The 17,022-nt window shown below is 33.6% G+C and overlaps 2 protein-coding genes and 1 long non-coding RNA gene across 3 annotated transcripts; all 3 read left to right on the forward strand.

Moving 5' to 3' along the window:
- The first annotated feature begins 3,067 nt into the window (after window positions 1-3,067).
- LOC148626307 (uncharacterized) lies at window positions 3,068-6,443 on the forward strand. Its single transcript, XM_088571094.1, has 3 exons — window positions 3,068-3,118; window positions 3,777-4,037; window positions 5,159-6,443. The coding sequence occupies exons 1-3, from the start codon at window positions 3,068-3,070 to the stop codon at window positions 5,507-5,509; spliced, it is 663 nt and encodes a 220-aa protein (XP_088427220.1). The 3' UTR covers window positions 5,510-6,443.
- Window positions 6,444-12,841: 6,398 nt separating this feature from the next.
- LOC148626308 (uncharacterized) lies at window positions 12,842-14,070 on the forward strand. The gene has a single exon (XM_088571218.1). It carries the CDS (start codon window positions 12,850-12,852, stop codon window positions 14,056-14,058), a length of 1,209 nt encoding a protein of 402 aa, XP_088427344.1. The 5' UTR covers window positions 12,842-12,849; the 3' UTR covers window positions 14,059-14,070.
- Window positions 14,071-14,898: 828 nt separating this feature from the next.
- LOC148626309 (uncharacterized) lies at window positions 14,899-16,570 on the forward strand. Its single transcript, XR_015920202.1, has 3 exons — window positions 14,899-14,976; window positions 15,810-15,915; window positions 16,430-16,570. It is a non-coding gene; the product is annotated as an uncharacterized LOC148626309 (long non-coding RNA).
- The last annotated feature ends 452 nt before the right edge of the window (window positions 16,571-17,022 follow it).

A 17,022-nucleotide genomic window follows, 5' to 3' on the forward strand; every position in this document is an offset into this window, starting at 1 on the left:
TTTAATCATGTATAATGTTTAAAATGGAACAAATTTACTGTGACATAAGTTCTGGAGGAACGTGCATGTATCTCTGATTTCTGAATATTCTTACAAGACAAGGCAATCCACTTTTCAATGAAAAAATTAATCATTTTGAATAGAATATTCCACGAATTTTATATCAGTTTGAAAGTGTACTTTTAAATTCACATAATATATGTGTTTAAATAATGTATAAATATTTATATTAGCAGTTGATATCTTTAGAGACATAAAAAACAAGATCATGAAATAGTTTAAATTTTTAATATACAACTCATTTTTTTCTTTTTGTAACAACAAGTCTCTGCATCATTTGCCCACTAATTTTGTCCTTTTCAATATAAAGCGTTTCATTATTATTTACAATGAATTTTGAAACAAGTTTCCGTATTCTGTGTTTTCTCTGCTAAAACAGTATCTTTAGGGTACATGTTATACTCATCAGGATCCATAATTATCAACAGTTTAAAACGCAGATATGAGTACTTTTAGTGTATTTAAATATCCCTTGATTAACAATACTGCTGTGACAAAAGTTCAAGAAGAACATATTTCACATTAAATTTGTTCTGGAGGAATCTTTTTAATAGGAACAAATTTTAGCTTACATTTGTGCCTTGCATTAAGATTTTTCTCAAGAATTCTCAAAATTACAGGTAGTTGGACTTCGTAGTTTATCCATACAAGCTATATTAAGGAAAAATGGTTTGTCTGTCCTTTAACAGTTTAAGAGATACAGTCTTAATATTTTGTAGGATGTTTATACACATAATGGAGGTGTAAATTTTTATGGGATTTTAAACTCTTACAAATATTCTCAAAATGACAGGTGTGAACTTTGTTGTACTAGCTGAATACTTTTTGATTAGTTAAGATTTCTTATGGTTAGGTAGGGGTATCAGTTGTGTCTTACAGACACACTTAATTTAAAAAAAAATGTGCGTAACAAAACAACTTTGTCCATAACTATAAGTATCAATTGCAGGGGAGAAGGAGGTTGGGGCATACTTCTTTTCTTGTTTGTTAATGAATTGTGCCAGTTTACATCATGACCTCAAAAAGTTTGTTTTGTGACATAAATTCCCTTGAAAATGCACCAATAGGAAATTCATGTATACTAGTACTTGTCAGTCTGACATGTGTCATTAATCTTTGACCTAGTTTTCTTGATTGAATGACCCTGAAGAACTTGATGGTCTGTCATATATCTACTTCATGTCTAGAGACTCATTGTATTTCTTTAACATATGAGCAGTTTACAAATACTTGGGGTAAACTGAGTGAGTAGTAGGTCACAGATACATAGTTAATTGCTCTTTTCACTTTCAGAAATAGCCTACCAAGACTTGCATGGTTGGCTGGCAACACTACTTTTATACTCAATCCAAATACATCCTACAAAACAAATACTAAAAAGTCCCCCCCCCCCATAGTGATCCTAGACCTGTTCAATTAAGCAAGGATCTAAGACAAGACCAGATATTAGATGAACTTAAAAGAATCTTTTTCCCTAATGGAAGAAATTACAAAGGCTGCATCCGTAAGCTGGAGGCATACATTGGTGCATATTCTGGGGAACAATTAGACTTTCCAACCGTGGAATATATTGGTAAAGAAAAGCCACACATTTATCTGTTCACAAAAGAAACGGTGAAGTATATATAATTGTGTATTAGTCTCGCAGCAGCACTATTCAGAAACTGTCATTGTAAAGGGTGTTTTTATATACTTTATTCGGATTTTGATTTTGGCTATAGATTCCTCCTGTTTAATTTAGAGAATATTGTTCAATTATTTATTATAAAAAGATTTTGTCAAAATCTGAAGATGACGCAAATTTTTGTCTTAAAATTATTTATTGAAAATTATTAAATTCTCCCTATTATATCTATTTATATGCAGGGTTCCCCATTTACAATTAGTTTGGAGTTCATTTGACATGCCTTGTAAATTATAAAATGTCACTCCTATAACTTTGTATAATCAATGGCAGATTATGACAAATTACCTCTAGAGTATTCATATACACTTCTTAATGTGTACAAATAAAAAGACAGCAGGTGCGCATGTTTATACCTATTCGAACACACCGCTTTATGTTTTATTTTTGCACCATTAACTAAGTTGACAACTGTAAGCAATAAATGTTGGACTAAAATTAAAATACTTCAGTCAAATAAAGTATTCACATCTTTTCTAAAGTTTTGAGAAAATCGGAGATAGTTCAATTTTGGTCACAAAATTATTTAATACTGGTACAACTGTGAAAATTTTGCCTGTTTGCATTATTTTTGCATAGTCAAAAAACTTTTTTGATTCTAGTTAACTAATGTTTGTTATTTCAATGATATCAACTAAAAATTAAAGAAAAAATGGTTTAAATTACACCTTTATTACACATAGCATGGTGTATAAACAACCAGGTGAACAATATTAACTCACCTGGCCTGAAGGCCATGTGAGCTATTGTCATCACTTAACTAGTATCCATTGTCTGTCTGTCCACAATTCACATTTAATTTTCTGATGAAACCGCAGTGTGTCAAATTTCACGAAACAGTGGTAGAATGGTCCTTCGGTAGTCCTCTTACAAATTTATATATCCTAGGCCCTAATTGGCATCCAATATGGCTGCCGTTACTAAAAATAGAAAAAGGGGGTTGGTAATAAAAAAAATCCTCTCCTCTGAAATCGCAGAGCCAATTTCAAACAAACTTTGGTAGATTATGATCCTCTTTCAGAATTGTATCCGATGACCCTGGCTGCTTATCAAGACAGGACTCTGTGGGAAATCATTTGAAAATCTTATTGTCTGGAATCTCTTGCTCAGTTGCAACCAAAGTTTGATAGAATGGTCCTTGGGTGATCCTCTTTCAAAATTATATCAATTAACCCAGCTTGCAAACCAAGATGGCTGCCACTACGGAACTTAGTTTAACATAGAACCCTTTGGAAATTTATATAAAAAGCTTCTTGTCTAGAACCACTTTCTCATTTGTAACCAAATATTAAAGGACTTTTCACTGGTTTGGTCTTTTCCAGAATGGTAACTGATAAGATGGTGGCCAAAGCCATACTTAGTGAACATAGGATTGTAATCAAATCAAACTTTTGTTGAATGATCACTTGGTCCCTGCAGAAATGTACCAGATGGCCCTGCCTTAAAGCCTAGAAAGTTGCCATTGCCAAACTTAGTTTAACATCATACACTTTTGGAAATTTATTTCAAAATATTGCTTATTCAATGCCAAACTTTGATCGATTGTTGAAATGCCAGCTTTGTTTTGGGAACTGCTAACTGTTAACCAGATGAAAATTACGGGCTCCACAGGGAGCCTACAGTTTAATACTCGAAGACTATCTGGAATGGGAAGTAGGCATTGTTAAAAAGATTTCTCTCTGGTTATGCTAAGCTATATTTAGACTATATAGCCAAGTACCGGTCCTTATATGTATTTAACATTACATGACATTCTTGGATTGTTAGAATTTGTGTTCAATTATCTGTTAGGCTGAAATTGAGACTTGCAAGTTTTTCAGGCGTGTTGCATACAGACATTACCGATTAATCGATATTCATTTATCCCAATACGATTAGTTAATCATACTTTTTTATAAATCTCAAGTATCTGTTATTTCATTATTTTTGCTGCTTTCATTTATATATAGAAATGGACAAGGCTTTGAAAAATCTTCTTAAATAAAGATATTAGAAGTGTTACCATAAATTCTATATCTTAACTGGTATTTAGTCTAGTGTTTCATGTTTACTGAATTTAAATGTTGTAATTTCATCATTTCAGGAACCTTCTATTGAAAGTCAATCAAGTTCTGATAGTGAACAAAGTGATTTTCTACCCAAATTATCATCACCTGCTCCAAGAGCTGCTACACAGACTGATACTCCAAAATCCAGGCCAGAATCTAAACGATGGATCAATCTAGGGACACCAACAACATCCACCAATACTGATTTCCTTGCATCAGCTTATAGTACAGACCCTTCTTGTAATGTAAGCATTCTATAGGCAAAGTGAGGAATGATAATAGAAATCTAGATGGACCTATAAGGCCTGCAAGATCAGAATTTTGTCTTTCCATAAAACAAAGTTACTTCACAATAACATGAGTTGTCTTTTCTAATAGAATGTTTCTTGAAATTAGCTCTAGGTAAAAAAAAAAATCACTTAAATATCATTTTTAGCTCACCTGACAGAAAGTCTGGGGTCAAGATCGGAAGTTTGGTATATCATGGCCATTATGGAGAGTAAAAAGAACCATTAAGGTTGTGATAGTGGGCCAAAAAAAATGCGAGTGGAAATTCTTCCACACCTTTCATGGGATTGAAATAAAACTTGTCACACTTAATTATCATGATGTGAAGATGTGCATCTTATTGTTATATTTTTTTTCAACGATCCACAAATTTGTCCAAGAGTTATGGTCCTTTATGACTTAGAAAATTCAGTTCAATATAGGGTATATGGTTTGCAAGTGCAAATTCTTCCACATCTTACATTGGATTGACATAAAACTTGACACACTTAATTATCATGATGTGAAGATGTGCATCTCATTTCTTTTATGACGATTCCCAATTTATTCTCACAGTTACGGCCCTTAATGACTTAGAAAACTAAGTTCAGTATACAGTATATAGAGTATATGGCTTTCGAGCTTGAATACTTCGACACCATACATTGGATTAAGATAAACTTGTACTTTGGATTGAGATAAAACTTGACACATTTAATTATCATGACAATGAAGATATGCATATCATTCATTTTTTGTGCATGAATAGAACTATCAAGCAGTAAAAAAAGGGGGGAGACATATGTTTAAGTTTACTAAAAACAACCAACCCCTAGTTTTTCATTGAACTAATTTTCAAAAGCATTCATGACAGTATTTAGATGTGCAGATCACTGGGATACTTATTTGGGGGCATGACCCAATCTGACTGCAAGTTTCAAGTTTTCTCTGGCTAATAATCATGCTCACAGTTGATATCCCTATAATATTAGTATTGTCCTCTGTAAAGTTATCAACTAGACAAGTGCATTCATGGTAAAATATTTTCATGTGATTTAACTTTTTGTAAGCTCACCTATACTGATAAATTATTTTTCAGGTGCACCATCCCAGCACACCTGGAACCTTTTTAAACAGCCATTGTACAAGTGGAATAAACAATCCAATCTCAACTGGTATGAACAACCCTGGAACAAGTGGAATAAACAACCCAATCTCAACTGGTATGAACAACCCTGGAACAAGTGGAACACGCAACCTCATCATAACTGATATGAACAACCCTGAAATCAGTGGAACAAGCAACCTTATCACAACTGGTCTGAACAACACTGGAACAAGTGGAACAAGCAACCTCATCACAACTGGTATGAACAACCCTGGAACTAGTGGAATAAACAACCCAATCTCAACTGGTATGAACAAAGTGGAACAAGCAACCTCATCATAACTGATACGAACAACCCTGAAATCAATGGAACAAGCAACCTTATCACAACTGGTATGAACAACCCTGGAACAAGTGGAACGACCAACCAGAACTCAAGTGGTAATAATCTATGTTCAGTCTGTTATGACAGGGAAATCAATGCTGTACTGGATCCTTGTTATCACGCCTTCTGCTTGCCATGTGGTATGCATTTGGAGTTGAACAAAATTGACTGTCCAAGATGTAGATCAAGAATAGACCAAGTTAAAAGAGTTTACTTTGGTCAAAGTCCAAAGATTATCTTACAATTTACAATCACATTGCACAAATAATGTGTAGAAATGTTACATTCATTTTTGATCATTAACAGAAGCAAGTTATGCTGAGAAGAGATTCTCAATTTAAAGAATTCTTTGTATTAACATAATTTTACTTTTAAGCTCACCTGTTTATGATTTTAATTGACATTGAGTTAATGGTCAGTAACCATTGGGACATTGATTAAGCATGTGCAATTTGGTTCAAGTCAAAATGTTATCTCACATTTGACAATCACATTGCACAAATAAAGTGTGAAAGAATTTTTCATTCATTTTTTATCATGAACAAAAGCAAGTTATGCTTAGAAGAGATTCTCCATTTAAAGAATTCTGTGTATTAATGTACTTTTACTTTTTAGCTCACTTGTTTAATTGACATTGAGTTAATGGTCAGTAACCATTGATTATGCATATGTAGTTTTGGATTTTAGCTGTTTTATTTCATAAGTGATCAGTGGAGGTCATTAATTTTGATGGCTTGGAAAATGTTACTATTGATTTTATTATATTTTATGCAATAACCTTTTTAAGACAGTTTGTTTTATAAATATCACTTTGTCCATTGTGAAATAACTTAAGAAAGTCTTATTCAATTTGTATTCAAGTTTACATAGTTGTTGCTTTGAATTTGTGTTGCCCCCAAGTGATCAAAAAAGTTTTTGTCTACATAATATTATGCCATATCCTTTATTTTAAATAAAGGAATGGTGTTCACATGTTGTCTTATCCAATTGCTGAAAATTTCAAACAGTTAAATTTTTTTTGGTAGTCTTTTTATGTAGGGGTTGTTTGAACTTTCATGACATTTATTACTTCTTTTTAGGGTATCTTTTGCATTTGCCAGCGGAAAAAGTGTTAGTGCATATAATGAAACATATTCCAGTGGATGAATTATTGACTGTTTTCTCAAAAGTTCACTCGTCCTTCTATAAGATAATCATGTGCTTATATAGGGTGGTGGAATTTGAAGACTACTACGACATTGATGAAACCGTTCTTAAACTTATCTTGATAAATGTGAGATGGATCAAATGTATGCAGTTTTCTTTTCAGAATGTCATTATTCCAATAAATAAGTTTAATTGGATGATCTCAAGATTATCAGATGCAACAATATTGAATACCTTACAGTTGGCAGAAACTCCTTTAAATGATTTATCATTTTTTATCAAAAATGTCAAATAAAAGTATAAACACATTAGATTTGTCAAGTACGGGTATTGACAATAACCAGATTCAAAACATCAAATTCTTAGAAAATCTCAAGTACTTGTATATATCATTTACTCTTGTATCACCAAATGCCATTGTTCAAGTGATACAGACAAACTAGAGAGTTTTGATGCCTTTAAAATTTTATTTAAATTGAAGCACATCAAGGTAATGATGATATATTGTGCAAACTTAAAATATGTGCACGCCTCTATTGAACCTTCTGATAAATATATTGTAGAGAAATATATGGACACTCAGGGCAAAAGGTCAAGTTTACAATTTTCTAAACACTGTAATGGCAAGGGCTGTTTTAGCAAAACATACATTGCAAAGGTACTTGAAAATTTAGGTAACTAACCAAAAAGGCAAATCTAGATTTTTAATAGCAAATTAAAGTTCCTCCCCCCTGTCCCATATATGTTTTGCTGAAACAACCATAAGACTTTGTAATTTTTTAATAAAGATATTATTTTCAATTTGAAATAGCTTATGTCTTGCCCTACAGTTTATGATTAGGACAATTTGTTCCGATAGGGCACAGTAATCATATGGAATTTTAGCTTATTCACAAGGAAGTTAAATTCCCTTATTCCTTTTGGGCTTGATAGTTTTCCAAAATAAATGGTTTCTAAACAACTCAGAGAGTTCAAATAAACTTGGGTAAATAGCTATATGTCTGATGGCTAGAAGCTGATTTGTGTAAGGCCATCCTTTCAAAGGTCAAGGTCACATGACATATAGTAACAATCTGGTACCATAACATAATATTATCTCAAATGACTTAATTGTTGGGGAACTATTGCTATCACATTGCATCCATTGTCTGCCTGTATGTAATTTTTTGCTCCGTTCACGAATGTGAAGGGGCATATAGTGTTACCCTTTTCTGTTCGTATGTACATCTGAACTATCAAGTTAAGTTTTGCATTGAAGTCTATTTCTTTGGAAATATGCATAGTATATCAATGAAACTTCATCAGCAGATGTGTCATGGATAGTACTAAGCAGTTATACAATAATTGGGTCATTATGACCTACATTTTATGTTTGAAGGACTGTGGTTAAGTTTTGCGTTAAACTTCATTTCTTTAGAACTAAGCATAGAAACTTTATCAGTAAATGTGTCTTGGATAGTACTGAGCAGTCATAAAATAATTAGGTCATCATGACCTACATTTTACACTTTAACCACTCTGGTTAAGTTTCAGGTTTATGTGTATTTTATGGCGGGGCATCCGTGTCTTACAGACACAATTTCTAATTTTAGCTCACCTGGACCAAAGGTCCATGTGAGCTATTGTCATCACTTGGCGTCGTCCGTCCGTAAACTTTTTAAATAATCTTCTCAAAAAAGTACAAGGCCAATCATTACCAAACTTTACCACAATCATCCTTTTCAAAATTGTGTCGATTATTTTTGCCGATGAAAAAACATGGCCGTCAGCGCTAAAATTGAATTGTATCTCAAAAACCATTAAAGATAGAGAACAAGGACAATGATCAGAATGAGATCTACCTTTGGTCTATTATGATCAAGGCCGTCAGACGATGTCTTATCGGAGTTATTGCCCTTAATAGATGATTTTTCACAAATTTTTCGGTTTTTTTTGGCTATTATTTCAGAAACTATAATAGAAAGAAAGAAACTTTAAATTGCTAAAATGTTCACCAATATTAGATCTACAAAAAAGTCAATATGGCCAAAATCGTCTGATGATGTCTTATAGGAGTTATTGCCCTTTATTGACAAGTTTTCACAAATTTTTCCATTTTTTGGCTATTATTTCAAAAACTATAATATTTAGAAAGAAACTTTAAATTGAAAAATGTTTAACAATATTAGATCTAAAAAAAGATAATAAGACCGAAATGGTCCACTGATGTCTAGGAGTTGTCCTAATAACCATTTTTCACAAATTTTAAGCTTATTATTGTCTCGAATGATACTTCGACAGGTCCAAAATCTTATGCAAGTGTCGCTAAACGCTCTTTTTGCAGTACTGAAACGCAAACTATGTATACCTGGCCTTTGGATGCAGATAAACTATCTAGGTTTTAGTTCTAGTTGTCCCTTCTAGAAAAATGATTACAAACCGTAAGCAAAATTCTTCACAATCTTCTAAAAGACTACTCTTCCAAAAAAAAACCAAAGTGATAAAAAACAATAAAGAGCTATGATGGGCGCAGCATGGTACAACCGTAGTGGTCGAACAAGTGAAGTTTGAGAAAGCATGGACACAATGATATTCTGGATACAATAATGTGTTGGACATAGTAACATGCCTGACACAGTGATGTACTGGACACTTTAAAGTACTTGATTAAATAACCACTTACGAAATATCCTTTAATACACAATTTTAGTCTTTAATGTTCTGAATCCACAAGAAATAGCACAAACCTGATGGTAATACTTAATATGGAAATTTCATAAGGAATCCATAGAAACAAACCCCATCAAAATCGGACCAGAAACAAAAAAGTTAGATTTTTGGGCGTTGACCCCACTTTGGCGCCTTATAGCCCAGAAACGGTAAATAATACAAAAAAACTGCTTGCAATCAAACAGATGCAGAATTTCATAAGGAACACTTTGGAAAAAAAAACAACAAAATCGGATGAAAAATTCAACAAATATGAGTAATTAAAGATTGACCATTTTGGCCCCTTATAGCTCGGATCGAAACCATAAAACCTATTTCAAATCCGATTAAAATTGGATGTAGGGAATTTGATAAGGAATCCACAGAAACAAACCCCGTCAAAATCGGACCAGAAACAAAAAAGTAAAATTTTTTGGTCGTGGCCCCACTTTGACCTCTTATACATGTAGTTCGAAAACGGTAAAAGGTGTGTAAAATCTGTTGTTATTCAGATGCACAGTTTCATACGAAACATTTTGAAAAAAAATCCTATCAAAATTGGACAAATAATATATTCTCTACATCAAATTTAATGGAAAACACTAATTTGGCTCCTTTTTCAGAAACGGAAAAGGCCAGAAACTCCAAAAACAATCCCAAGCTGTATTTCATGATTCTCAACCTTACGTTAAAATTTCATAACAATAGAGCAAAGTGTCCGGAAACCATGTGTCTACAGACGGACGACGACAACGACGACTACGGACATTGTGATACCATTATACGACCGCAAATTTTTGCGGTCGTAAACAAAATAGTACCAACACATCTGGCGGCGTGGATGCAATAAGCTGTCCCGCGTGAGAGCTCCTAATAGAAGCTCGACTGTTACCCCTCAGAACAACAAGCAGAAAGTGGGAAACAGGGACCCTAGTGGATCAGGGTCGAAGACGGCAGTGAAACCACCGAGCACCACCCGACCTACCAATGGGGTCGACAGAGGACCCAGTCCAACAAAAACTCAAAACTGATTTGAAAGTTTAAGTGATAGCGACAGTGAGATGGAATTAGTTAGTCCATTACATTCTCGTCGTCCAAAATCACAATCACCGGTTACTGGACCAAAAAGTGCTAAAAAGCTCATTCCTTTACCTTCTACATGAAAACGCACGCTATGAACAAAATTATACAATGGAATTGCTGAGATTTTAACATTAATATTCTAGAGACAACTCTTATAATTCAATCATTCCTTCCCATCGCATTTTTTCTTCAAGAAACTCACTTGAAGGAGTCCGACAACATGTCACTAAAAGGTTATAATATTTACAGTACATATGCTAAAGAAGACGAGCGGACTGCCGGTGGAGCCACCATTCTGGTAAAAGACGGCGTGCTTCACAGTGCTGTCGACCTTGACACCAATCTGCAGGAAGTTGCCGTTCTTCTATCACTTGATCAAACAATAACACTATGATCAATTTACATTCCTCCAAACACATCGATTCAGACCTCAGATTTGAAAAAAAAAATTACAGACCAGTTACGAACACCCTTTATGTTATTGGGAGATTTCAACGCTCATAATCCAATGTAGGGCAGTAAATCTCTCAATGACAAAGGTAAAAAACATAGAAGACTTTTTTCTTCAGTTCAAGAGCGACTTTCTTGTTGGTAATTAGAAAAAGCTGACTCGCCTTCTTTTCAATCTCTTTGCCCAGAAGAACTGTCTTACTTAAAAGTATACTGAGCAAGAAAATCCATTTACATTTTAATGAATATCTCATAGACATAGCTGTAAGAGTCATTCCTAAAACTTCGGCAAACCCAAGGCGTCCAAATAAACCAAAGTATACTGATGACTGTGATAAGGCTATTGCCGCTCGGAACAAGGCACACCGGCGCTTTGATAAACATCCGACCTCTGTAAACTTTTTCGAGGTTTTCAAGCCAAAGCGCGCAGGACATGCAAACAGGCAAGACGCACTTCTTTGAAAAGATTTGTGTCAAACATCAAATCCACCACTCCAATGAACAATGTTTGGAATTTCATTCAAAAATAAAAGGCAGAAACACCAAAACTTCCGTAAAACATCTTAAACACGGCAATACAACCCTTTCATTAGAAGATGAAACCGCTAACAAATCAGCAGAAACATTCGCTAAGCATTCATCCTCTAACAATTATACTAAGGAATTCCATCGACCACAAATTTACTCCAATATTATTTCAAAATCATTCAGAATTACCTAAAATTATCGGCACAACGTGTTACCTAAATCCTATTGGGGGCCTTTGTTTAAAAAGGAAACCAATTAAACCAAAAAGTACTGATAAACTTTTCTAATTTCAAGGAAGGGAAACTTAAAAAGTAACAAAATCACTGCCTGGGAAACTATGCCCTTAATTAAAGAGAAAATGAAGTATGTATACCAAACAATGTTTCAGGGGTCATAACTCCTACAGAAATTTTTTTTTCTTTAACTTAGTAGGAAGTGAGAGTTCATTTCATTAATCAGCTTTCTTTTTTATTTCCAAGATAAAATCCAAAAAAGCCCGGGAAATTCAGAACATTTCCATAACCACAACTCGTTCAAATTTGATTGTTTTCTTTCAATCTTGGTTGAGCGCTTTATACTCATCTGTCTTATAACTAACATTGATCAGCTATTTTCAAGATAAAAACCAATAACGAAAAAATACTGAAGTTTTAAAGGTTAATATTAGTTCAAATATATTTCTACCTTAATTTGTTAGTGGAGCTCGTCATGCTTTTCATGTTCATAATTCACATTAATCAGCTGTCTGCTATAGTTTCAACGTTAGCCATGAACCGAAAAGTTTAGGGCAACAAATCTTCAAAACTAATTCTACTTATCTTGAACTTCGTAGACACGTAGTATTGCATTTGATTAAACAACTTTTATTTTAGAACAGTGATCCAGAAACTCATATGCTATCATGCTTCATGAACAGAGCCCTTTCTTGACATATAGGGAGCGGCATATTTGTGAAGAATAATCGAAGCTTTTAGCTACATGTAGGTTACACTGTATGGAATCTACATCGATAGCTGGGCGTTTGGATATTGGAGTAAATTTTGCGAGTAGTTTACAAATGATTTCACGGATTATTTTAATGTTGCCTGTTAGATAAGACACGGACCATTTGATTAAATTTTCCAAAGAAATTTTCTCACAGTAACCATAAAGGAGAAAAAGTAATCTGACCGCGAAGCGGGCTAAAACTATTTTCTGACCCGCATACAAATACCCCCCCCCACCCGGAAAATCAAATGGTCCGTGCCTAAATCCAAACGCCCGGCTACTAATACGGATTCCATACAGTGGGTTAGTTTGCCTGTCCCTATTGTGACACAATACGATCGAAACATTTTATGCATGATTTTAACTTTCTAATTACAGGTCGCTTTTCTTAGCATTTTTATACGATGTAAGAGCCATGATACCATATCCAGGTGACAACGGAGATATTGAAGAACTAGTTAGTTACTATTTTAGCAATTCGTTCGCGACCTCGGAAATATGTGGTTTCTTAATGATCCGTCATGGTATATCAGCAAGCGCTTCAACGGTTGAGAGAATTAAACGACGAAACGGATTGAGACGACGACAAAACCGCAGCGATCTCGTATTAGTCGCTCAGAAAATATATGAAGTCCGGAGAGAAGGTCATATAAATCTTGGATATAGGTTTTTATGGAGACTTTTGAATACACGCCACCACCTCCCTGTCAGTCAGGAAACCGTGAGGCATTTGTTGCGAATGATAGATGGAGAAGGTGTTAATTTAAGAACAAGACATCTATTACACAGGAGGACTTACTTCAACAGAGGACCAAATTTTCTTGTACACGTAGACGGTTATGACAAATTAAAACCGTTTGAAATTGCAATTTATGGTGCTATTGATGGATTTTCCCGCAAAATATTATGGCTACACGCTGGCCCTTCTAATAACAATCCAAGGTATATTGTAAAGTATTTTTTAGATTTTATCAAAGAAAGGAGGTGTTTGCCGCGTGCAATACGTTCCGATCATGGTACCGAGAATGTATTGATTAGAGATCTACAGATGGCGTTGAGATTTAATCATCACGATGACATGTCTGGATTTCGAAGCTTTTTATTTGGAAGATCTACTGCAAACCAAAGAATTGAACGATTGTGGAGAAATCTTTCGGAAAACGTTACCAATTTCTGGAAAAATACATTGAAGGATATGCGTGATGCTGGTGGTTTTTCTCCTAGCAACCCACTCCATATAAAAAGTGTTCGTTTTTGTTTTCTTCCCCTCATACAATCTCAATTACAAACGTTTATGGATATTTGGAATACTCACCGAATAAGACCACAAAGAAGACTGGAAGGAACGCCTGCGGGCATTCCAAATGTACTTTACTATCAACCACAGATGTATAACTGTTCAGACTATTCGTTTGCTCTTCCATGTAATTTACAATCTATAGGTACTCTTAGCAGGGATTATTCAGATGGTATGCCGGTTAGGGGTTGCAGTGACGACTTTTTGGAATTTATTTGGTTTCTCACAAATCAGCCGCCGCAAGACACTCTTCTTCCAAGAAATATGGAAAAGGCTATAGAAATATTGTTTTACTTTAATATATGCTTGCGATGTGTTCACACATAGAGCTTAAATAATGCCAACAGAGTGTATTTACGTAGATTAAGTAATAAATACATTTAATATAAATTCGTTTGTATTTCTCTATTTAAAGATACAAAATTTAGGTTCAAGCTTGGATTACAGAGCGATGTAACAATAATTTTACACAAGAAACTTTCCAGAACTTCCGAATGTATGCGTAGAATTTAGAGTTAATGTTGCACATACACCGAAGGCATATATATGTAAAACTGTATATAGATGTTTGCGAGTCCTTTATCACTCAGTAAGGATAGAAAACAGATCATCTTCTCCGTTTAGACTTAAAAAAACCTTAAGTATCAAGTTTGAGTTGTGTCACTGTAAAGTTAGTAGTTGCAGCCAGTGGAAACAGGAGTTCGGAATTCTCGGACTTTTATGTGACTTTTGAACTTAAATCAGACTTCCGAACGGTATTTTATGAAAAACCATGCTGTCACATTGGGGGGGGGGGGGGGTCGTCTGAATTTGAGTTTCGTGTCCTCACATATGGACATATATTCCACCAAAAAGTAAGTGACACATTAAGGTGAATAAAAATGAACCTGAAAATCGTAATTTGAGATAATTCCAAACCTTCTACAAAAACACCAAACTATTTAAAATTTTCTCCATTGTGTTTTTTTATCAGCAGCTTGCTTATGAACTTCGGCATATTTGTTGCTAAATTAATGTTTTATTTGAGTATATTTTTTCATTTCGAACTTGACAGTTTGTTTTTATTTCAATTGTTTGCTATATTTTCTTGTTTTTATATTTTTATATATCAAAAAATTGATTAGCAAAGCGAACGAACATTAATGATATGCATTCATTATTGTTTACAATGCCGCCATGATGAAAATACAAATATTTTATTTAGCTCGAACACAGTTACAATAATGAAGAATTATGATAAATAACGTAAGTGTTTATCATATACCATGTATTTGTTAATTATAATTTGTCTAAATCATGTGCTGTAGTCTAAGTAAATGTGTGCAATATAAATTACAGGAGATATGGTACACAAGAAACTGTCTTAAGTCTTACATGTGTACTGACTACTGTATACATGTTCCATAGTCATACAAACATTTTTATAAAGACATGAAGAGTTGTCGTTGAGTCAATGACTGTTGATTTTCATTTAAATGAAACAGTCTATGATACAAACTTGTTGAACATGATGAGGGTAACACAAACAAAACCTTACAAGAATCTGTTATTTGTGTATACAGTACCCCATATTTCATTTTTGGGAACAAAAATAAATTCATGTACAAGGTCAAGGAAACTCCAGTGAAACAAGTATTGCTGAACAGTTGACCAAGAGCAATCAAAAGCAATATTTAATGGTCCAATGTATTGTACATGTAAGTCATATGAGAACATTTCATACATAACTTGAAGTAAACTACATGAATTATATGATTTGGAAATTAATCTAAACATTAACATATACATTTGTATGACCTTGTATTTGACAGAATTTTCAATTTTTTAAGAAGTTTATCATGCTATTTTTTTTTTACTTTTTTAATAGATCCATAAATACAAGCTGTTGACTTACATTGTATATCAGTAACTAAGGATAATGAACTAGTTTTATCAGTCACCAGATTTCTTTTGCACAGTATGTTGTCATGAACATGTACAATTATACCATAGTCATCACAGTATGATAAAAGTCTATCCATGTTGATTTTCAGTATCTCTTTCCATATTAAAAGGAAATATGTTTTGATATTTTCCAGAAAATTATGGATGCAGCCGTCATGTTCACCTACCAATGATACAAGTTACCAGACAAATCATACATAACAGGAAGCTCTGTTCAAATGAAGTATGATAATAGATTGTGTAGGTATTTGAGGTTCAGTATACAATATTTTTATGCCTTTTTTTTTTGAAAAAAAAATTAATATTGATTTGGGGTGTTCCAAAGGTAGGACCCACCTCTTTTGTTGGGAAATGTTGGAAGTAATGTGGAAAATTTTGGCAAAAATGAGGAAATTATTAGCTTGGACCCCCACTTTCAAAGTCTTTTGATTGTTCACTAGAAACTCTCATTAGTCAATTTATTTTAGAAATGTATTTGTATTATTTCTACATGTGTAATGTAGATAGATCCCATATGTGTTTATCGCTTAAAATGTAGCACTACAGTTCCCATGACACTTAAATGAAGGTTGTAACATAGACATAATATTTTAGCATAATGGGATGTTTTGTTTTAAGAAAAAAAAAACATCCAATGATCCATATAATGTAGGGTTTACTTAAATAGAGGTCTACTTCAATACAGGATTCATGAATCACAATAACTTTGAATATGAGTATTATGTATATTTATTACTGATTTTTATACTTCCAGGTCATCCATGGCATATATATGACTGAAAAGAATTCATACACGTATAATTTAGATGATCTTCAATGCTGTTCAAATCACTGCTTGCACTGTAATGAAAGCTGATATGAAGCTGAAGTTTGAAAATAAATATTTTCAAAATCATATTTCTTATTCAAATGTACAAGGTTTAAATGTGTTGTGCTTCAAAAGTAAAAGTCACTTTCATACATGTATACAATAACAGCCATGTACACTTCTTGACAGTACCATCCTGGAATACAACCTAGAATCCCTTGCACTGCAAGCTGTCACTCTATCAACTGAGCTAAAAAATTACTTCATTGTTTTCTGTAGATTAGGTTGATTATGGTCTTTTGTAAATAGTTTTACTTTATTTGTTTTTGGGCCTTTTTATAAATTGCTTAATGGTGCATGTATGTGGTTTGCCCATTATTGATATCCATGTGGTGATTTCACTTGTAGAAGCTTAATCGTTACTTGCTTTGTTTTTTGAATGACTATCTCATTGGCAAACATAAATGGTACATGTATTTAAGTTTTCTACTTATGACTAGTGATTGCTAAATCTTTCACTACTTCTCGAACAAGTAATT

Source organism: Perna viridis, chromosome 2 (genome assembly GCF_037379345.1).
Source record: "Perna viridis isolate PV_CMFRI_1.1 ecotype Kerala chromosome 2, ASM3737934v1, whole genome shotgun sequence".
Taxonomy (NCBI): domain Eukaryota; kingdom Metazoa; phylum Mollusca; class Bivalvia; order Mytilida; family Mytilidae; genus Perna; species Perna viridis.